This window comes from Globicephala melas, chromosome 2 (genome assembly GCF_963455315.2).
Source record: "Globicephala melas chromosome 2, mGloMel1.2, whole genome shotgun sequence".
Taxonomy (NCBI): Eukaryota; Metazoa; Chordata; class Mammalia; order Artiodactyla; family Delphinidae; genus Globicephala; species Globicephala melas.
In genome coordinates, this window is record NC_083315.2 from 14,748,107 (window position 1) to 14,773,013 (window position 24,907).

At 35.7% G+C, this 24,907-nt stretch overlaps 1 protein-coding gene across 3 annotated transcripts in view; it reads right to left on the bottom strand.

The window, feature by feature from the left end:
* PLXDC2 (plexin domain containing 2) overlaps positions 1 to 24,907 on the bottom strand; it is a 414,801-nt gene that overhangs the window by 92,307 nt on the left and 297,587 nt on the right. For all 3 annotated transcript variants that reach the window (XM_060293095.1, XM_060293094.2, XM_030837117.2), the window contains 3 exons: positions 18,777 to 18,876; positions 9,029 to 9,124; positions 8,743 to 8,824 (listed from right to left, as the gene is read on the bottom strand). In XM_060293095.1, the coding sequence (XP_060149078.1) occupies positions 8,743 to 8,824; positions 9,029 to 9,124; positions 18,777 to 18,876 (278 nt within the window). The remainder of the gene's footprint in view (positions 1 to 8,742; positions 8,825 to 9,028; positions 9,125 to 18,776; positions 18,877 to 24,907) is intronic.

Genomic DNA, 24,907 nt, shown 5'->3' on the forward strand with positions numbered 1-24,907 from the left:
GCTTTAGAGTTTTGGAAAAAAGAAAGCTGGTTTCCATTCTGTATTCATAGCCGTCCGTAGAGACTGGCAGATGGCCAGTGGCAAAAAGGAGACAGAGACCAAAATGCAAAATAGATGACAGATAGATCGATAGATAGATATATAAAAATAACACAGTTCAGTACCTTTTTTTTTTTTTCAAAAAAAGTAAAGAATTACATGCATTTTATATCCAAAAGGCTAATAAACCTAATGCCATCTCTTCAGGGGAAAGAAACGTAGCCCATACACTCAGCATTGATAATTTTCTGCTCCTGAAAGGTTCTTTAACTTTAGACTTTTCTGAAAGAGTATCCAAATTTTCCTAATACACTTTAACATATATTTCCTTTCTTTTAGGAATATATGTTTGTTTATTGATTGATTCAGTGTAGGTAATATGTACATATGGCGAAAATTCAAACTTTATAAAAGGGAATCTGATGAAATGATATTCTCTCTTTATGTCAATTTCCAATTCATGGCAGTTTCCCCAAAGGTGAAACTAGCTGCTACTAGTATCTTATATATCTTTTCAAAAGTATTCTCTATATTGGAATATACTTCAAAATGCTTTTATGTAATGGATAAAATAGCATCACACCTCATTATACTATTATAATTAATTCACACACAAAAATTTGTACATTTGTTAAAGCTGGGCTTGGAATGCTCAGAAGGAAATAAAAATGGACTTTAATTCTGTATTCTTAAAAGTCAAATGTGTTTATGTTATATTTCAGGACAAGCTAATTAAGAGAAATACTAAGATTCTTTATCTAAATTTGAAGGGATTATAAAGGGCCTAGCACTAAAATAAGTTCTAAATTCAATTCACCACTTATAAGCATTGCACGTCAAAAACAATTATCTTGGCTGTATGATATTTCTAGAAGCACCTCAGCTCCTTTAGACCAGTGAATTTCTACTGTGGTAGGAGTATTTTAATAAAAATTCAGAAATCAAAGATGTTCCAACAAATTTAACTAGCTAACAATGTTCCAACATCATCTGATTTATTTATTTTATATGCTATACTTATCCAAAAATTTCTTGCTTTCTTTTATCATGATCTATTTCATTAACTCCTGATAGATTTTAACAACAAATATTTTTATCTTCAGAACTTTTTTTCTGTAGTATTTCTCTATTCCAAATTAAGAGTAAATGTTTCCACACAATTTTGGCCTAAGCACTGCAGGCTTACAGGACTTTCAGCCCACACGTTGCAAGAGCAGCATTTCCACTGTGCCCGCCTCAGATTACCCCAAGATCCCCTAAGGAGGATTGTTAAAAAGTTAAATCCCTGGGCTCCACTCTGGACCTACTGATTATGGATCCCTTGGAGGGTTTCAGAGACATCTGCATTTTAACAAGCTTCAGTAGCAATTCTTCACTGTACTAATATGTGAGAACTACCAGACTTATGGCCACTCAGATGTAAAGAACATAAGAAGCAAATATATCTGGATGACGTATGGATTTCACATTTTAGCATATACAGTCAAAGAGCTTTATTGATTTGTCCAAGATTAGTCAGTTAATTGTTGGCCGTGCCACTAGGCATTCAGACATCCAGTCGAATCTACCTCAGACAACAAAACACGGCCCCCTCTTTAGTTTCAATTTTGTGGAATTTTAATTCCTTTTGAATAACTCAGGAATGCTTCTTCCATTCTGAGCCCCTCTTGAACCTTGGCTGCCTAGTACTCCCTGACACAGGAAGTCCAGGTGGCCACCAGTTTCAGATCTATGGGCAATTTACCAACTATTGCTGAGTGTATATAATTAAAGTCTAACGTCTCCTTGATGCCTTCAATCAGAAATAAAAGCAATTGTCTTCTTCCTGTCTCTCATGACTAGGCGGAGTGGTAACAAAGCATTCCAATTAATTTTTCTTCAATTAAATAATTTTGTTGGATCTGATAGTTCAGCAAGGACGTATTTTCTACCAAAGACAAAAGTCGATTTTGTTAGTTATGAAGAGCTTCATATTTTGTATTTAAACCCGACATTCAATTTATATACTGAAAACAGTAACATTTTCAGCAATCAAAATATTACTAATCTGTAAATCTGATAAGCAGATGGAGGTGATTTCAACTTGAAAGTCAGCACGTTGGAACACAGATCAATAAAAGTTTATTTAAAATTCTTAGAGCTTGGTGAGTTCTAAATGTCCATCTGAAATTAGGTGCATTTCCAAGCAGAACTTTATTTTACCCCAATCCACTGAAATAAGCCTAAGGTTATAATTATTTTTGGATCAGGGCTCCCTCAAATGGCTTCTATTTGATTATTAGGTCTGGACTCCACACCTTATCACCAAAGCTAACAAGTTTCCTGATGTGAAAGAATCATATAAATGTATAATTTACAAGTAGCTTCAAATGTGAATTTATTAGACCATATATGGCTTGTTACTCAACAATTGTAGGTTCCGGATCCTCTCCTTCAATCTTAAAATCTTGGACTAAATGAAGTCTTACTGTTAAATCAGACCAACTTTATATGGCTTTGTATGGCCTTCTCAGGATTTCAGTGGAGTTGCACCTTACTTCAGGGCTAGATATTGAGGTGGGTAAGTAGGTAAAAATCATACTCAGTCAAAATATGCTTGGAATTCCCTTAGTACAGCCCTCTCAGGAGCCTGATACTCTGTCCCTTAATAAAACCAGTTCTTCCTCCAATGTCAGAATGGACTGTGGGGTGTGGGGTTTTTGTTGATGAAGTTGTTGGCTTGCTTTCCAGACCATGTGATATGAAAAATACCCACTGTTTCTTTAAATACTAGAGTCACACTCAATGCTGCAAATGTTCCCATGTTAAGGGGTATAGAGGATCAAGACCAAAGGAGAAAGATATATTCCAGTCACTTGGGTCCTGTTTTTCAGAAGCGTAAGATTACTGATTGGGGAAAGGTTGGATCAACTGCGCCACTTAAATTTGTTCTCTCCAACTCTCTTTTTTCTCCCAAACTTAGGTAGTTTAATTTCTGTAGGCTAAATGAGAATATAATAATATAAGCACATTCTCTTTTAAAAATTAGCTGTGTCTTGAGGATATGGGGAGGGGGAAGGGTAAGCTGTGACAAAGTGAGAGAGTGGCATGGACATATATACACTACCAAACGTAAAATAGATAGCTAGTGGGAAGCAGCCGCATGGCACAGGGAGATCAGCTCGGTGCTTTGTGACCACCTAGAGGGGTGGGATAGGGAGGGTGGGAGGGAGGGAGACGCAAGAGGAAAGAGATATGGGAACATATGTATAACTGATTCACTTTGTTATAAAGCAGAAACTAACACACCATTGTAAAGCAATTATACTCCAATAAAGATGTTAAAAAAAATTAGCTGTGCCTTTATATCCTTAATTAATTTAGGTTGATAATACATTTCATATTGTTAATGAATTATTAGCCAATATTTCTGACTTTATGTATTTTCAAAAATTTTGAAATATATTGCATGTGATACTTTCTTTCTATTTCTCTTCTTGCTACTGCAAAGAAATCCAATTCATTCAGTGGCCAATAACAGGCAGTGTCAGAGGATGCTCGGGGAGATGCAACAGAAATAACAGGTTAAAAAAAATAAGAGAGCAGTTGTTCAGAAACACCTCTCCCTCATCTCATATTTTTTAAGTAAATATGTTATAGTACTCTTCTGTAGATCCATGTCTTTACCATTAGTAGAGGTCTGCCTATTCTATTTATTCTTTTGATGGGTGGAATCATACAGTACATTTATTCCCTAATTTTTACCAGTACCAGTCTTATGACTTTGATTGGAACTAGGTAAATATATGGTGGAAAACTCTTTTCAAATGAGGCACCAAGAGACTGACTCCCCAGTGTTCAACGTGCTTAATGACAAATGTTGACATCATTTAACGTCAACATCAGGCATCAGCTTAATTCTTTCTATAGCCGTTTGGTTGACACTGACAAAGTCAATGGAGAGTAACAGCCAAAGTGAGCCATTAGAATTCTCAGGAAAGTGGAAATTTCTGGCCTCAATTATTGGATGGTTCAGTCCAAGCTGTCTGTGTTGGAGCCCTGTATTAGGTCAGGCGCTGTGTTGGGTGTTTACTAAAATGAGTAAGACTAAGACTGTGTTTCTACCCTAGAAATAATTTATGTTCTTTTATGTCCCCTTTGTTGATTCCTCCTTTTGTCTTCAACTCCACGTGGCAAAATTCAAATCATAAGAAAGAGTACGTAATGAATAGTAATACTCATTCTCCTGCCTGTCCCTGTTCACAATCGTTTCCCTAGAGACAAATATTGTTATCAGTCTCTTATGTATCTTTTCCGAGGTATTCTCTGTCTACAGAAACATACGTGTATACAAATACTTTAAAATAATCGTATGTAATGGAAAACTAGCATCATACCTCATTATGCCACGCCATAGGCTGCTTCCTGGGATCTCTTCTATTTTCAATTTACACTTTCTCCACAGCTGATCTCATTCAGTCCACTGAATTTAAACACTATCTATATGATAATGACTCTCCAATCTGAACTTCTGGCCATAATCTTTTCCTGGTATATGTGGCTCATATATCCCCACCTATACAGCATTTCCACTTGGAAGTCTGATAGGCATCTCAAACTGAACTAGTCCCCAGTGAAACTCTTTATTTCTTCCCACCCTAGTCTCTATTTCGTAGGTCATCTTACCTATCTCAAAAGACAAATGCCAGCATCCACCAAATTGCCCAAACAAAAATTTAAGAAGTATCCTGGATTCATATAGTTCCCTTTTCCTTCACTTCGAATCCACTAAGTAATCTGTCTCGCGTTGAAATGCTCTTTGCTTTCACTTTGGTGTAGCCGGTTCCCGGTTGTTCAGATCTAAGTTTAACCGTCCCTTTTCCCAAGAAGCCTTTTCTGGCCACTCAGTTCAGAGCAACTACTGGCTCTCCAAACTCAACAGATCATTCATCATCAACTGTCTTTTTTGTTTAATTATCAATTCATTTATTTTCCAGCTTAATATGCTAAACTCAGCTCCCTGAGAACTTTGGCTTTGATTAATGCCTGGTTATTGTTCTAACTACTTCCGTGTTTAGACTAGTGCTTGCTGTTCAGATAAATGTGGAAAGTATTCAATAAATTTTTAAGTAAATGAATGAGTGAATGAATGTTTTAAGAGTCAAAATATATTTTCAATTAAAAAATAAACTTTTGAAAAAAAAATAAATAAACTTTTGGAGGGTGATGGCTGATGAAACCAAGGTCTCTTCAAAAAGACAAGGTTGTCTAGCATGAAACCAACAAGTAAACTCCTGTTATTCCTATTGATTTTGCTATATTTTCCCTCATAATGTTCGATTCATTTCTTTTGCCATAGCACTCACCACTGCTAACTTTATTTCCTGCATATCTATTTGCTTAAACTCTATCTCCCCATACTAAACATGTAAGCTCTATGAGGGAAGTGATTTTCTCTCTTTCCTTCACCACTGAATTCACAATCCAGGATAGTAACTTGAACACCGAGATACTAAAAAAATTTTGTTGAATGACTGAAGATAAAAGGTGTGGTTGATTCAGGTCCTCTCAGCTTTCAGTGAAGAAACAAAAGCACTCTTACCTAGAAGTAATGACCACCTGTCCCAAGAAAACACTCTTGATCATGGATCTCATTACATGTTCCTATAACTCAAATTCCTTTAGACCTTGGATAAGCCATTACAAATATTGTGCCTTAGTTTTGGCTTGCTGAAAACTGAGAATTAAAGGAAATAAACAAACCAATTAAAATTATCTTATCTTTCTAGAGGAAGCCCAGCTTGAGAATTCAATAATCACCACCAACTGATTATCATTCAGGGATAAGAAAGCACAAAGGAGAAGGTAAGAAGGATGGAAGAAAACAATCTGAGAGGCAATTTTTGCACTGCTTAGGATAAGACGTCTCTTGTTTTATTGAATTTGTTGATAAAAGCTCTAAAGTCTGGGGAAATGCTTCTGGGCAGCAAAAGCAAAATTTTGATGCTCATAGGCCTAAGGAGAAATTAATAAAATGCAGTGGGGAAATTAAGTTGAACAAAAGTGCAACGAGCCATAGTTAAACCAATTAATTAATCAGGTTTTGATATGCATATAACTGGGTTGCTGAAGAATTAAAAATAAATCCAAGATTTTAAACCAGTGTTTGGTATGCAACAAAACACCAAATGGTAACAGGCAGAAAATTCGAAGTTTTTCTTCATAGTGTTCTTTGATAAATTCTGTCCTCATTCATATGCATCACCACCTTTCTTTTTCCCATTAATCTTAAAAACAACCTATGCTTTCAGTAATATACAAAAGTCTTATGCTTTGCTTCATTCTCTTCTACATGCTTTTTACGCCAATCTCAAAACCATGCAATTTTCTTGCACCCACAATTACAGAAATATTTATTTTTTCCGTAGTATGTCTACTGTTTCTCAGGAAGCAGTTACGATTAAGTTGCTTAGCGCACCTGCAGCCTGGTGGGTGTGAGGCATCGAAAAGGCAGGCCAGGAAGCACGCATATCGAGTTTCAATTCCAAACTTATCATTTAAGAGCTCTGAAACCCTGCACAAATAACGGAAGCCTCAGTTTCCTCCTCTATAAAAATGTTATGTGAATTAAATATTTTTGAAAATTCCTGGAACAATGTCTGGCAGAGAAAACTCTCAATGAAATGGGAGCATTGACGGTATAAAGCATTTTGCACAACTTGTGGATGTGTTTCAATTGTCAGAACTGCTTGTCTGGAGCTTTAAACATATATTTCCACCAAAAAATTTTTTTGAAAATAATGAAATGGTTAGTAGAAGGTAGGGTTCTAGACTAGTGTCCCAAACCTTCATTTATAATGACACTGTTTCAGTGGAGATTGTCTGAATAGTACTCTAGTTGGGGTAGCTAACTCGTCCTGGTTTTCCCTCAACTTTCCTGGTTTCAGCTCTGAAAGTCCCTCATCCTGGGAGATCCTTCATTCCCAGACAAGTCAAATCATGATTCCTTCCTTTGGAACCTAGCCATCATTCATTCACTCGTTCATTTTTCTGCAGTATCAGGTACATTCTTAGGCTGTGGAGATGTAAGGACAATTCACCTTTAATAAACCCAGAGCCTAGCAGAGGACACAGACAAGTGACAAATGTCCGTAAGCCTCGAGCTAAATGCTAATTATGGAGGTTGGCACAGGATGCCGAGAACCACAGGGGCTGGGCGCCTCACACAGACCCATGGTTTAGGGAACGTTCTCAGAGGAGATGACCACTGAACTGGAACTTCAATTAGATACGCACCCCAAACCAGGACCTTTTACTTAATTCTTCTGGGCGTTTTTCATGTCTCAGATCAGCGTTACTAAAATATACCTATTAGAATGCCATCTCTTTAGATTCATCTTGGTCATTATCTAAACAGATTTTGACTAACTTCTGATATGCTTGTAATTTGTAGCATGTCAGCAGTACTTGAATATAAATGACTACAAATCCTTAATTTTATAGCAGTTCTTCCCACTCTGGAGATATAGCCAAGTTAAAAATCTACTTTTAAGAATGGTGATCGCCTGCTTGCTTTTCCATTATTTGAAATTCGTTGCACAAAGGAAATTATTGGAACATGTTAAATTGAAAATAAAACAGCGGTTATAGTAAATAATATTGCTCTATCTGAAATACTGTAGTGGTTGTCCCAAAGTTAGCAAGTCACACATGTTTCCCATAGCTTGTTATCAAGGAATTGGCATTCTATTCTTTATACTTCAATAACTTTTAAAGTAGTCCTGAACATGTCCCTATCTTTAGAGCAAAGGCTGCAGCAAGATGATAAGACACCGGCTTCTCATACAACAGAAAGCTCTGCTGGAACGTGCACAAACTTGAAGACTCAGTTCTCCTGGAGGAAGAAGCAGATTTTTCATAGACTCTGCAGGTGAGAGGGGACTTATTCCCGGACAGGCTGGAAGCTCCATGGTGGGCAGGGACCACATCTATATTAATCACTGCTGCTTTCCCAGCGCTCGGGACATAACTACTACACAAAATAGTTGAGTAAATAAAACACATTTAAACGTCTTCACTCTGCATTTCCAACAAATGAGCATTCAGTCTCCGAAAAACTCTACGGACTGAAAAATCCTCTTTGCCATTCATGAAAATCAGCAAACCTCTCTGACACAACCAAGTGATTCAGCTTAAGTTTCAAAGTCAGTTATTTACAACCCAGGCCCAAACCGCACGTTCTATTTATATAGAGTCCTGTTAGTGTCACTGTATTCCTCAGCCTCAGACTCCACCTCTAATCTTGGTTAGTAACCTTTGAGATATTTATAGGAATTTGCTAAGAATGTTAATGTGATTATGCATAAACCATCCTTGTTATTGTGAAGATATGTCATACCATGATTCCTGAAGAATACGGACCAACAGCGGCAATTTATAGATTCATCAATCACAATCATTATCTATCTTAAGCCCCATAGCAATTATAAATATATGTCAGATAATTATCTTACGGACTACAAAGGTTCATGGTCACTTTGAGCAATCAAAGGAAAATACTACAATTCCCATGTCTGAGCATTTTTTGCATTTTGGTGTTTTGTTTAACACATGCACATTTGTTCATGTATATCCACTCAACACACCTGACACATCCAAAATTCAATGGAAGAGTAGAACAAGTCTTCATAAAGTTTAAAAATATTTTGCATTACTGTCTTTTACCTTTGAAGTTTACTACACCAACTGCAGTTGAAGCCAATCTGAGAGGATACACAGGGGCCACAACCATTAAACTGGAGACATGCTAGGAAACAGAAGAGAATGGATGCATCAACACTAATTGGCAGCATGGAGGGAGAGAGAGAAAAAAAAGACTGCTCTGCCAAAATTAACATCACCCGCGCATCCCCATATACACGCAGGATCAAAAGACCCATGCGTAAAAAGATCAGATCATACAAATTGCAAATCATTTTTCCCACCTAGCTATGTTTACATGTTAACTTACTAGGCAATGGGGTCATCTCCACAGCTGAAATATTGGTGATTTTTGACATTTGTAGTTCTACTCGGTGGTATTCATAAATTGTTCTTCTTCGAACATCTGTAAAAACAAAAAACAGCATGGAGAGTAGAAAAAAAATCCACTTTCAACATTTCTTCACTTATAAAACAACTGCATTTTAATAATGAATGTAGAATTATAAGCGTTTCACCTGATGGGGTTTTAAAATAAAAATTTAAAATAATCAAACCCTATAAAAAGGTTGATTATCAAAATCTGAAACTCTTGTACCCAGCAGCATTTTCATCAAGGAAGCTAAAAATGTTGATTAGGGTCTCAAATTTCTCACTTCATTAGCAGGGCTCAAACCCACTGTCATTCAGAGTACACTTAAGACATTTTCTTCATAGATTTATAAATTTTGAAAGATTTTGACATATGAAATCAAGAAGGTAAGATGACCCCACTTCTCTGAAGCTAAAACTAAAGTGAGTCCTTTAGGAATGGGTAGCAACTAAAAATTTTTCAGTCTAAGTAAAGCTGGTTTAGCTAGAATAAGAGTCTGATTGCTTTAAAGGTTTAGAATAAGTTTCTTTAATAAACTTGAAGACAGAAATTAAATCATTAAAAAATCAGTATTGCTATTTAATGTACAGTGTCATATCCAAGGAAGGTTAATAATTAGCACTTATATTGCATGCAGGAATTTATAATAATTCATCAGCAAATCCAGTGGTGTTCCTGAGGAACAGGTTAGATAGAGACTTTGACAAGAAATTTAATAAGTAAAAATCAGATAAATACAAGCAAATGTATTTTATGACAAAAAAAGATGTTGAGGATATATACTTAAAATCTACTTTTGAAAAAAGACCTGAGCCTTATACTATATTAGCTTGCTTGAGTTAGGTAAATGGAAATGGAAAATTGATATTATCAGTATTTTACTTAGCTCTTGGAATGCTTATAACGACAGGAATGCATTTCCTGAATACTATCATATCTACTAGGAATTATTTGGGAAGCTATAAATTATTTTTAAAATATCATAGTATCCAACTTGGGGAAGTCATATGTCATGGTGGTTAATAATGCATGCATTTGAAAAGCCTGGTTCAAGTCCCAGGCTTGCTACTTGGTATCTGCATGAACTTTGGCTCTTTTGTTAGCCTTTCTATGCTTCGCTGTCCTCGCCTATAAAATAGAGATAATAGTACCTCTATCACAGATCTGTTTTGAGAATTAAAATGAGATAGTAAATGAAAGTTGCTTAGAATAATCCCTTTCACATTGTAAGTTCAATAAATGTCAGATATAATTTTTGTCTAACATCAATATGGCAACCATAGATCATACTGGTTATATGCTGCATGTACTGATCTAATTTCTATAGATCTAGGCCCTGAAATCAGGCTTCTAGGAATTTGTTTCCCCTCTTATATTAGGGAAAGTTAAATTTTGATTAAAGGAAATAGACCAACAATGATCTCCTCTAGGACATAAAACAGGAGTGTGGTGCCCAGAAGACAGCAAACTCTCTTTTAGTAACAGTGTTCAGGAAATGTAGATACCTACACATCCAGGAGGAAAGTCAAACATTTACTCACAACCTACACATATCTGTTTCTCTCCACTCATATTCTTTCACCCATTTCTGATTATTCACAATGAAATTCTACTGCAGAAGAGGAAGAGGGGGAGGGGTCCAAAATGAACTCTTTGGAGGCAAGGAATGCTTCTAGAACGCTAGGAATGCTTCACTGAATATATCTTCAGGTTTCTCAGATTGAGAAACACTGATTAAAAATGTTAATCCAATTCACATCTTTTTGGTATAAGCGAAAGATGCATATATAATTTTCAAAGTGCAAACTTTATCCAACATTAGAGCAATTTCATGATATTTAGTAAGGTTTCTTGAGGTACACGAATAATGTCTTTTCTTTTTCCTTTTTCTTTTTTTAACTTTTAAGGCGTTTGAAACGATTACTCAGTTTCTGCCTTTGTCTAAAGAGGACACGTGCTTTCCTATGCATTTTGCTAAACAATTTAGGTTTTGGAAATAAATAAATAATATAGACTTGCCATGAGATCACTGTGATGGGGGTTTCTGAGTCTTCTTCATACTAAAGTTTGCACAGTATCATATTAGTAGGTGCTTAAAATACCAGTTTTCTTTTAACTTCATACTACACTTTGAAAAGTTCAAACTATGGACATGACTGTGAAGCCTCTGGGAGTTTAATTATTGATCATGCAAATGGGGTAAAGGGAAGCAGTGACATTTTTGCCATGCTAGTTCTATCACCTGCTCAGATAACTCCAACTATTGGGAGGAGATGAATTTAATAAAACAAAAATTAATGAGAATGTGTTTTGTTTGATGACCTGCCAATTAATGACAGCTTCCAAATGGTCATTTCTGTTGTGTATCATACATCTCCCTGTCAAAAACAAGTAATTAGGAATGTAATTACTGGTAGCTCCTGCCAATACTAGAAGCTTTCATTTGATTCCAGAAATGTATTTAGCCCCTGTGTCTTCCTTAGAAAGTTAGCCAAAATAATGGTGAACCAAACATTCAGTACCTTAGCTGTGGTGATACAGCTTCAACTGTTTTATTACATCTTAACAAAACCAAGATCAACTATAACAACCATTGGGGGCTTTTAAAATTTTTTAAAAAATGAAATGAAATAAATCTCTGAGCAGCTAACACATAGAGAATAAAATTCAGTAATCAAAATCTTAAGGTGATATGATTCAAAGTGTAACTATTGAATTGCATGGTTTTAGACATTTTAAACAATATCAGCAGGAGGGACAGAGTGATTGTATGGAAACACCAGGAATCCTCTCCAATCAATATCCACTTTAGCTCAAATGAAAACAGTTTAATGAGTACCCTGTGGCATGATTAGCCATGATCCAGTTTACTTGTCTGTCTTGAAAATTAACATTCACACAGAGAATGTATGAGTAATTTCCTCAATTGTCTGATTCTTTATATAAATATTTTAATATTTTGTCTGGATTGTCAAGTAAATGATTAGCTAACATTTCCTTATTTATGTGTTGTCAATGCTTAATGACTGGTCCCAAATAATTATTTCTTATTTTCTTTACTAGTTCCCACTGAGCCCAGCACACAGCACCATTTACTGAGTACTCTTTAATGAAAATAGCATGTATTGCACAACTACAAGTTCATTCCCAGCATAAAGACTCAGGAAAAAAGAGACTCTTGAGAGAAAAAGTGCACTATTATAGAAGTTATAAGCTTCCCACACGAAAATGCAATGCATTACCAGAATTAGCTAGTTGGAGTTGTGAAATAAAGCATCTACAAATAGAAGATGCTTTTGCATGAAACATTTAAAAATTCTTGGGACTTCCCTGGCGGTCCAGTTGTTAAGACTCTGCACTTCCACTGCAGGGGGCACAGGTTCGATCCCTGGTCAGGTAACTAAGATCCTGCGTGCCGTGTAGTGTGGCAAAAAAAAAAAAAAAAATTCTCCCTGTAGTTCTATTAAAAAATAATATAATTCAGCATTGGAAAAGGCAACATAAAATTTAGGTAACCATGAGGCGCTAATCTGAACCTCTCATATTTTCCTCTCATTATTCTTTTGTGTTCATAGAAATTCTAAAAAAAATTCTCAAATATGTCAAAATCAATCAGTGATTTATAATATCCAGAAAATTCTTAAATTTTTGCTTCTTTTGAAAAATCAAGATTAAGCAAATAGGGTATGTTAGAAATGTATGTATTAAAGCAATAAAACATCACTTTGCATAATGCTATCTATCTTGGAAGAGTTTTGTGAGAGGATACTTTATGGGGAAAATGTCATGATTTCTATTTCTTCTTCCTTTTGTTCAGCCTCGAGTAAGCTAGTGTGTACTTGACAACAGAAGCACCTAATGAAGCTGTGTGGTAAAGAGAAGCAATTTTATCTTCTGTAAAATGAATAAGCTTGAAGTGTTTTCCATTTTGAGGAACACAAGGTAAGATGACACAATTTCCTGAAGGATTTGTAGAGCAATCCGTCCTTAAATGAATGAAAAGACCCTGATAACTTTGAAAATAACAGGTGAGGCTCAGTTCTTCTGAAAGAGCTTTAATTGGGGTGTATAAATTGTTAAGAAAAAAAGTCATGTTTTTCCAAGACTATTTGTTTCTTCCATAGTTTGTCAACATGTTCTTTTATTTTAGTTGCTAAGTAATTCTAATGGATGTGTCCTACCACTGAATCCAAAATTACAATTTTTTTATGGGCAAAATCAATAAAAGTGAAATGCTTAAATTTGAAAATGTATCACTGAATAATATCGAAAATTCTAAGGCCTTTCAGAAGGCAAAGAAGAAGTAAAAAGTAGGTTAATGTAAATATTATACTTGAAATTTAATGTTCTATTTAAACATGTGTATATGGTCCACTGTCACCCTGTTCAGTATGGTGACCAATAGTCATACATAACTCTTAAAATTAATTGAATCCAATTAAAAATTCAATACCCCAGTTTCACTAGCCACATTTTAAGTGCATAGTAGTCACATGTAGCTAGTAGGTCTGTATTGGACAATTCAGATTTAAAACATTTCATCAGCACAGAAAGTTCTATTGGACAGTACTGGTCTATACTACTATTTTTTTGAGAATTAACGCTTAAGACATTTTGCGTAATAAAAGTGCATCTCTGTTTCTTAAAGTTATTTTTTTCTTTTCAGTCTGTGAACATAATTTTGATCAAGTTCTTTGAGAAACTGCTCACTGGTCTGTAAGCTCATAAAGAGACCGTGTACGGCAAACTATATACAATGTTCCTCAAAGAGTTCCCTAAATCTCTAAGTATTTTTAAAATATGTTTTCTCTCCAAATTAGTTGTCAGTTTTATTTTTGAAAATGCTAATGTTTCTTATTGAGCTGTGAATAATAATAACCAAAAAGCAAAGGCACACTGTAGCATACACAATGTCAATAAATTTAAAACAGAAGATGCTGATGAGAAAGGGATTGGTGTTAAGAAAGAACCAGATGATGCATGCTGGTGAGAAGAAAAAAGTGGAGTATTCTAAGGGATTCAGAAATTGCCATTATCATAACTTGTAGTAGAACCATTTCAAGTTAGGTCAGCTGCTTTCCAGATTAGTTTCTAGTACAAGAATTCTGCGTGTGTGTGTTAAAGTAACTTTCACATTACTGAAATGACATAGACTTAAGTTTCCAAATAAACGGACCATGGAGGCATGAACGGATTTTCTGGGTTTCTTGCTGGAAATGTTATGCTCATTAAGCTCAGAGGGTGGAGAAAAAGGTGAGGGATGATGGGGAAGGTCAGCACTGTGGAGATTAAGATCAAAATTCAATACGTTAAACGGGAGGAGAGAGAAACAAACAAGTAGAACAGTACTAGAGAGCACTGTAGGTTTACCCAGGAAGGCCTCTGCACACTGCAGAAAAAAATATGGAGGGTCACGAGCTGAGGCTGAGAAAGAATTACTTAGCAGAGCTACTTAACCAGAAATTATGGCAATTCCACATGACCTATGAATATATGACAATGTTAGAACTTTCTGGTAATCAAAAGAATATTAGAGCAACAATGAAATATCACGTTCTGCTTATCAAATTTGCGAAGTTTAAAAAATGATAGTAATGTCTGAGAGCATTTGGGGAAATGGGATATCTGATACGATGCTGGTGGGGGAGTAGATTGGTACAACCCTTACAGAAAGCAATCTGTCAAAATACATAAAAATTCATTAACATTCCATGGTTACATATTCATTTTTTATGGATTAGATATGAGTAAAAATTCAAAAGCAAGGATGTTTAGCACTGCTGTTTTACTGACAATTAATATGAAAAGCAACCTACATGACAAACCAGTGCTGAAAACAGATTACACAAATTATGAAACAAAGGAATTTGTTGCAGCTATTAACGACCACGTTTACACAGGTATTTAGCAGTGTAAGAAAAACGTGTTGTATATATTATAAGAAAAAGAGGTGGCAAAAATATGTATAGGATAATGCCAATTTTCTTACCCTGTGTGTGTGTTTGTGTGTGTATACACTATAAACAAAAGATTGGATGCAGAGATATGAAAACATTGATTGTTATCTCTCTGTAGTAGGTTTACAGGCAATTTAATTTCCTTCTTTGAGTTTTCTATTATTTTACCAATTCCTCTGAATTAATATGGACTATGCTTATAATAATTTTTACACTCGTATTTCTGTAATGAATAAACAAGGTCATTGTATGTAGACCTGTTTTTCACATCTGTACCTGTGGAGATTGAATTGGATGATCTCTATACTTTTTTTTTTCTGTTTCTAAAGTTCTACAAAATAGTTTATGAAAAACAGAAGGTGATGCAGAGATATACATACACATGGACAGACAGACACAACAATATGTTAAGAAACAAATGCTGTCATCGTCAGAAAGAATGAGTTTCAGAGAGTGTCAAGGTGTCCTTGAGTGGAAATTCCCTGTGGCCTCACTCTCATGGGCACTGGGCCTGGGTGTGGACACCTCAGTCAGCATCACTGTCTTTTTAAAGTAACAATGTAGATGCCGATGGATAAGCAATACAAGTAAATATAAATACAGTGTTACTTTGTGCCAGGTACCACATGCTATACACATATTGTACCTTAGGTACTAAGATGGTCATTTTGCATATAAAGAAAGTTATAGAAATTAAATAATATGTTCAAGGTCTCATGACCAGTATTCACATTACAATTTCCCTTATACATTCTGGACTTTTAACTAGTTTTTCTTTTTCTTTTTTTAATATAAGGGTTAATTTCACCATAGACATTTTTCATTTTTTTGAAGGAGCAAAGGAATCCCCTTGTAACTTCAGAACTATTTACTGATTTACTAACAATGCCTAAATTCCCTTTGATATTTTAAACTATCAGATCACCTAATCTTTTTTGAAAGGTAAAGGCTATTTTAATAAACTATGCCTGAAAGTTACATGGAAAACATTTGGAAGCCTTTAAAAACTGAAAAACAATTTTTTTGTTGTTGATGTTATGATGGCGGGGAGGAATCTTCGTAATAAACAAATTCACTTTGCCTTAAAGCTTTTTGAATGCTCTACCAAACCTTCACCAAATCTGATAAGAATGGTATACTATTGTGGTCCCACTGGGAAAAATTACTCTCAACGTTGTGGCTCACTTTCCCATGTTGTCATGGCTAGATTAAGCAAAGGATCTAGGTTCTATAACCCATGTAACCAAAATGATTTAAAGAACAGAAAATTGATCTTATGAGAACAAGGTCCTGTGTAATAATGCACCTTGGAATACAGAAGAAAGCAAGCCGCCCATTACTTAGGATAATGATCAGTTTTTCCCTAAATTCACTCAGGAGAAGAAAAAGGGGTAACAGAGATGAAAGATTTAAATTCCCTATGAGGATGACTCCTAATAATGAAGATTATTAAATAGGGGAACAGAATCTTGAAAAGGACTTAAATATTTATCTAAATTCTAATTGTACAAGTAAGTAACATACTGATCTCTAGGAATCATCTGATTTCTCAGGAAAAAATGATACTTGTATAACTTGTATTACGATATTCTTGGGTTAGCCTAATGTCTGAAGAAAACAAGTATGCTTTTTTTTTTTCCAGCTGAGAATACAATGCAGCCATGCAACCATATCTTTCCTATTATACAGTACCTCCTGTAACAGATACTGTTACACCTGATAAATGTGGGAACAGATTTTTAAGGAGATTAAAATTTTTCTGTTGCCCCAAAGATTTTTAAGTAGAACACATCAATTCCAGTGTTCTTGCTGAAATACAGTCTCATCTAATGGCAGGGATGAGTAGATTAGAAACTCAGGACTTCCGTTCCTTCCTGGCAAATTTTCTCAAGGTGACAGTGAGGTCAACAGGAAATGTAAATGTCACTCCAGCACATAGCCTGCCTGAGAGAAGCTTCTCCCTGAACTCAAAGCTTGAGTACTTTCTTTAGATTAATGCTGACTCCCAAACTTTAGACATAATCTGTTCTCAAAATTCATATTAATTTTGCCAATTTATTCAATGAAATTTATATTTGAGAAGGATATTTTCCCCTCTAAACATAATGGTCACCCTGTTACAATATAACAAGGGGTGCAAAATTGCATTTTGGGACTCTGAAGTCTGAGTACAATTTTATCATGTCTCAGTTCTGACACAACACTTGAATATTACAATACATTTGTAAAAAAATTTTTTTTGTACGTTGGTGGGTCTTTTTCTCTAAACAATAATATATCAGCACTTCAATGTGGGCCAAGATGCCTTCTGAGGAAGCTGCAAATAAAATTCTTTCTGGGATGAAATAAGCCACAAATAAACTAAAACTAGCGATTCTTTTACTTGTGCAGTAATTGACTCAGGTCATGCTTGACTAACTCCTCTGAAGGGAAGAATGTGAGAACATTCCTCCTCACACAGAAGTCAACTTGGCCTCTCCCAGGGTTCAGCCTCTTGACTAAGAGTTCTGTCAGGATGTCTTTATGTTGCCTACACATAAGGATATATCTCTGCTTTGTTCGCAGTACAGGTTTGTTTCTGGAAAATCTGCCTTGATTTAACAGGTGGCTGGAATATTACCTCCCGCAAATTCTCAGCCAATAAGGAGAAACAGCCACGGAAGATTCACGGTCTTCACCAAGCAGAACTGCCACATATGAATGTCATTCTAAACCGTAATTGAAAGATAACCCCTATAATGTTTCCAGCCAATCCTCTGCTCTGAAAAGTCTGATTTCCACGTCATTTACTTTCTATATTTGAGGTGACATAAACAGAATTAGTTCAAGTCAAGACCAAGCAGCATATGCATGTGATAAATTAAGTCTACCACTATAATGAAATAAAGAATTTTGCTCAAGAACTTTGAGCAAAAGGGAAAGGAATGATCTAATCTTGAGATGTATCATAACCTCTTGCTTTACATAAGTACATCTGGGACACAAACAGTCACCTTTGGTACTAACATACCCAAGCAACCCTCAGGGCTGTTCCTGAACTAGAAGGAGGTTTTAAAAAACAGAAGCTTTCAAAAGAGGGCTATTTACATGATCAGAACTACTACAAACAGCAGTTACCATTTGGATTTCTAATACGATGAACAGATGCCCAAAGTAACATGTATGTTTTTCTTCTACAAATGTAAGCTAGATTAGATATAGGCAAAAATGATTTAAACAAAGAGAATAAAATATATTGTGTGGTAGGTATGGCTCCATCAAGATTTTTTTAACCTCAGTCTATACTTTTTGAAAATCTTCCTTTAGGCTCTCAAACAGTTTTATACAAACATGTTAAACGTGAAACGGTACAAGGCTGATCTTTTGCTGATAAATTTATTTAAATGAAATAAACAATCATACACCTATCAATCAAATGATCCGTCACTCTTTTATGTTCCTCTTCCTATGAATAAAAGAAATATATCTGCACAACCAAGCTAACTATTCCAAAGAATCCAAATTCTCTTGGTTTGGCTATTTAACTTCACTTCACCTAAATTATTAGTTCAACGCTAACAGAGAGATAGCAAATGCCAAAAAGACTTACAAGCCAAACAATATAATTAACAAGCAGCAATTAGCTAAGTGATTCGATTGTTCAAAGAGTCACATCTGCCCTAGATCAATCTCCTTTAAATTTACCCCACAGCAGGCTCAGACTCTGCCATTACCCTTCTTCTACATACTGGGAATTTGTTGGATCCTGTGGACAACGACAAATGCATCTGACAGCCCCACTTTCACTGGGTGATTGGTCGAACTTATCTGTGTGACCAAGACAGGAATCTGGAAAAGAAAAAGCAGATTGCTGTGAGTTAGGTTTGAATTTCATTTGGGGTAGGTGTGGGGAATGCGACCATCTTTTTTAATGGATAAAATTTGATTATGGAGATGAAGAAAGAGAGAGAGCAGGAAACATTAGAGAAGAAAAACATACAATATCTAAAAATAACATCTGTTTAGTGCTATTCGATGGGTTAAAGTGACAAGAGAGTTCCTGGTCCTACAGACAGGGCTACTTGATGATGAAAGTAACAGATTCTCAGAGAATCTGACTGATGCTGAATACTGAAAATTTCTCACACATACAGGCACACCATGAATGCACGTAGTGCGGACTATCATTACAGAGATAGAGATTCTTTTTGTACCATTTGTTTTCCCCAAAGACTCTATTATATATTCATTTTCATAGTTTTAAAAAATCCTTGTTTACAAGTGGCCTTATAGATATAAAACCTAGAGAAAGATAAGACGTGCATTCCTAAATATATATAAATATATATGTAACAACATCATCGTTGATTAATATATAGCGATATCTGGCAATTGCTTCTTAACGGATGAACTTCACTATTCTGGTTAAAACTCATATGGAAAACTTATGAATTATTATGGGTCAGTTCAAGGTCATATTTCCTAAATTTAAACCTCAATAGAGCCCAAATCTGCATATTATAGACATTTATAATGTGTACAGTTTTAAAAAATTAGGACACACTGAGACTATATTAAACACGATACAACAGTTATAAATGAGACAAACTCTTGGAGCCGTTTTTTCTAGATTTAGAAAAGAATCATTGGAGATACGATTACTATCTTTACTACCAGTTTTATAGAAATGAAAATGGGGATGAAAACATCTTCAATACATAAAGGGACAAGAAACAATATGGAAGGATAAATGCACGAACAAGTCTTTTAAGTAGAATAAGCAGATTGTGGGCCATCTGTGGGTAATTCATTAAAGATCATATTAGATCAGACATGGTTGTATAAGCCATAATAAACAGCGTGGCAATAAAAAAGAAGGAAAATAGGGGACTTCCCTGGTGTTGCAGTGGTTAAGAATCTGCCTGCCAATGCAGGGGACACAGGTTCGATCCCTGGCCCAGGAAGATCCCACATGTTGCAGAGCAACTAAGCCCATGTGCCACAACTACTGAGCCTGCACTCTAGAGCCTGCAAGCCACAACTACTGAGCCCACGCGCCACAACTACTGAAGCCTGCGTGCCTACAGCCCATGCTCCGCAACAAGAGAAGCCACCGCAATGAGAAGCCCGTGCACCACAACAAAGAGTAGTCCCCACTCTCCGCAACTAGAGAAAGCCTGGGCGCAGCAACAAAGACCCAATGCAGTCAAAAATAAATAAATAAGTAAATTTGAAGGAAAATAACTTGGAGAGAAGATGTAATAAGGACTGTACTTCTTATTTTTGCCCCTGACATCATGAAGTTGTAAGAAGTGTTATTTTGTTGAAACTAAGAGGAAATTTTAATGTTTCTGAAATTTGTGGAATTATCTCAAAATAGTAAATGGAAGATATTTTCCTTTTATGTACTAATCAGTCCTCTCTTGAACAATGTTGTAGTATTGCCAGTTTTATATCAGTGTGTCCAGTTCTTAACCACCATTAAGAAGTATTCTGATATTTGGACAACAGAAACAAACAAAATCAAACCAAGATTTTTGTCCCTAAAAGTTCATTTACTAAATGAAACTCTGATATAATTTATTTATGGTAATTGCTAAGCCATACTCAGTATCAATGTATGTAATCCCTTTTCTTATGGTACATTATATTATTACCCAGTTTATACTCCATGTTGAAGAATGCTAATATAAGTACAATTTATATTTAAGACAGACTTACAGTGAAAGAAGAAAAGGCAAAGGGATAGAAAGCCACAGAAAGAATTTCCAATTCAAGTTATTTTTGTATATCCTAATAAGACAAGCTCATAATTTTTAAACAGCATCATTAATAGATGCCTGCTTAGGAGTAAGTATGAAAGTTTTGCTACTGGATTTGTTACTTGCTTTCATTCTTACAACATCTATGACTGCAGTTTTCCTCTGCAAGGTATGAAATATTTTACCAGATAATTCTGTGGTAATTAATTGTACTTCTTCTTTCGCATACTCAAAGCAGAGCTTGAGTTTATATTGTTATCAACTGGAAAATTCTATTATATTGTTATGAATATTACATTATCATATGAGAGCTTGTTTTTCAGGTCACATGTCTTGGATCTGCAGACATCCTAGCTTCTCTTCTCTTCACATTATCTACCCCATCTCTTCTATCTCTCTTTATCTCTTCCCTTATCTAGCCATTTTTCATTTTTATTTTGTTTTCTCCATCTCTTTCTTTCTTTTCACTCCCTTCCTTTATATTTTATCTCTAAGTCAAACTCTCTCCTCCTGTGCATTTGATCTGTGGTACACTGACTGCACTAACGGCCTCAGTCCATGGCCTCTTTTTATCCATACTCTGCCGTCTCACTTGGTGGACCTCTGTCATTCTGCCTCTGCCTCAGTAATATGGCAAAAGAAGACAACAGCAAACTTGAAGCAGAAGAAAGGCTTGAAAAGGTGCTTGTACATTTCCACCTCCTTTCTGGGACTTCTGCCACTGCCATGAGAATATACCCTGCTGAAGATCTATGAGAGACACGTGGAGGAATGTTTTCTTTCTAGCAGAGGTCATCTTGAACAACTAGCCCCTAGCCAATCAACCAGCTAGCAACTGACACATGAGTGAGGCCAGCTGAGATCAGCAGTCTTATACCTTGTGAGAAATAAGAAATAGAGTTGTTTAGGCCACTACATTTTGGGGTGATTTGTTACACAGCAATACTAACCAATGCATTCTCTACTAAAGCTCTAATAGCCAATACAAACTTCTCTGGGTGTCTCTATAGAAAATGAAGTAGCATTCTTCCTCCTAGGTTTCTGGGAATCAGATAAATATCTCTTTAGGTACAATTAAACTTGAAATATTGGAAAGGTCCATTAAAAAGATGCATTTTCTGCATCTTTTTTTTCACTCTTCTGTATCTTTTTATTTTCTAGTTTATTCTTTTCTCTGTGGATTCCAAAAATGAAGACCAAGGTGTATAATTTACCCAGATTTAGATTCATTTAACTTAAGGTAAATCCATGCAAAATCAAAATGGGTAACCTAACAATGTAGAGAGTTTTTTGTCCACTGAAAATAATCCTATCGTAAATTGGCCAACCCTCTAGGAAGACAGTAGATGACCTGTAAGGACTCTTTCAAACCTCAAATTCAACGATTTAATTCTACTGAATGATCTAGACTTTCCCAAGCTTCACCAAGTACATTGTTAATAAAGATCCAAAAAAATTATAAGGGTGAATTCATTCATAATATTTATCATTTATAATATTTATTTATAATAATATTCATTTATATTATTCAATATATATATGTATTATTGAATATATATATTGAATATATATATTATTGAATATATTGAATATATATTATTCAATATAAATATATTTGAATATATTATTCAAATAATATTTATTTATAATAATATTCATTTATAATATTTATATTAGTTGAACATTTTCTCTGTATTATTGTAGGCACTGGAATTACAGGAGAAAACAAAAAAACCCCTGCTCTCATAGAGCTTACATTCTAGAGAGTAGAGACTGACATGAAGACAAGTGAACATAAAAAATACAGTATGCCAGGAGGTGGTAAGTGCCAAGGAGGAAATGGAAACATGGGGAAGATACAGCGAGGGATGGGGGCCTCTTTAAGAGAAGGAGGCACAGAAGATTTCTGTGATAATGTGACTTTTCTGTAGTAGGAGAACCTGCCATATGGAGATTTGGGGAACAGCTCTGTAGAGAGACCAGTACATGCAAAGGCCGTGTTTGAATTGCTTTTGCTGTCTTTTAGGAAATAAAAGGTTATCACTGGAGCAGAGGGAGTAAATAAGAGTGCTGAAGGTGATGGGACGCAGTGACGACAGATCAGAGGGAGCATGTATTCCCTGCAAGCCACGGCAATGACTCTGGATTTTATTCCAAGTTGTATGGGGAAGGGTTAGACCGTCTTGAACAGAGGAAGGACATTCCCTTACATCTGAAAAAGATCACACTAACTGATGTGTAATCTGGACTGGAGGGGGAAAAGAGAGACAGAGAAACTAGTTAGAAGGGTATCACCATTTTGCAGATGAGAAATGGGTGGCTTGGAGTACACTAGATAAGTGATAAGTATAAGAGCTGGAGCGACAGGAAGATGATTCTGGACGAATATGCCATGGATTTAAGGAGAGTGAGAAAAAGAAGAGAGTCAACAGTGTCACCAAGACTTTTGGTCTTAACAGCAGGAAAAATGGAGTTGAGTTTTTCATCGGAGCCAGCATGCTGTTGCACACCTTCAGGGTTCATTTCCATTGCTGGCTATGAGGATGGTGTGTACTGAAGCATCCAGAGATGGAGGAGACTAGGGCAGGAAGCAGTGGAAAAGGACGATGGCAATACCACTGGCCTCAAATGCTTTTCTTCCAAATTTTATAGAGTTCATGAATAAAAGCATAGAATTTCTAAAACTCTGGTATTTTATCCTGATTAAATATTAACATGAAAATGTACAAGAAGCTTTTGATTCCCTACATTTTCCTAGAAGCCACCCAAACCTTTGATAAAATGATTACATATCAGGTTTAGAAAACAAAACACTATGGCCAATTGAATTAAATGCTTAATTTGGTAAAAGATTAACGAGGCAAAGTCCAGGCTTTCTCTTAGATTTCTTTCAAGAACATGTCTGCCTCTCTCCACCTGATACTGTCCTATCTTTTTCACTTTGCCTTCTTGGACTGTTATCTTTTTACCTCAAAACCTCAAAGGCGTGGGGTTGTTCAGCGTAAGGATGGTTCATCCACTCACACTTACTGCAGCCAAGTAATTGGGCTGTGTGAGCTCTCTGTGAGCCAGACTGCAGGTTCCAACGACAGTTTAGAATGAGAGGCCGTTTGTTAGGCTGAATCAGGAGCACTGCTAAAACCACATTTAACATGAGCTATTTTTTGACTAACGTCAACAAAGCAATTGTGTGTACGTATATAAATAAACTATCTAGAATTAGAGCCAAAAGTGTGCAAGAAAGGATCTGTCATAGTGTCACAGTCCCCTAGTCTATAGAGGACTCTGTATTGGATAAGTACCCAAGTCAGAGAAGCAGGGACGAAAGATGATGCCCAAAGTACAAAAACTCTGCTTATGGAAGCTATCCTTTATCCTATCTACAAATTTATATTCATCCTTAAAATGTCTCCTAACTTAGTTCCTGGGGATGTCAGGAAGCCAATCTGAAATAATACAAACTCTGAACTACACAAGCTTTAAAAAAAAATGTAGTTCATTATTTTCAAATGCCTATAATACTTGCCTTTTTATAATTAAAGCAAAGCTAAATCTTCACTCGGCCTCTGTATGATTTGTAATGAATCATACATTTCTGAGAAGGAGTTTTACAATTAGATTCATTCCACAGGATAGATATAGAAAAGGAGCATTAACGCCAGTTAAAATATGCTTCCATTTCAGCTTACATAAGCATTTATAAACTCTTTTCTTTAAGGTGTTTTAATTTTCCTTCCATTTCACAAGACACAGATAAGTTTGTTATTTAAGTAAGTATAATTTTTTTCTATAAATGATACAGTAAGCAAATGAAGTATAGCGACAGAAAAGAGTTGGAATAACTAGACAAAATTAACGTAGGAAATGATATTAGGAGTCAGTAAAGGTAGGGCAGAGCATGCTGGCCTTTGGAGGAAGATTCAAATACAAAAGTTGTTCTCTTTTCCGTGCTGCGGTATCATTCTCCAGCACACAAGGGCCTGACACAATACCGAAAACATGAACGTCTGTCTCTAAAACAGTTAAGGGGATAACAGCATGCTGCTTGAGTCGCAGGGAATAGAATTTTATTTTTCTCTCTGTTCTGCCCTTCAAACCTTGCCAAAACATTCACTCGT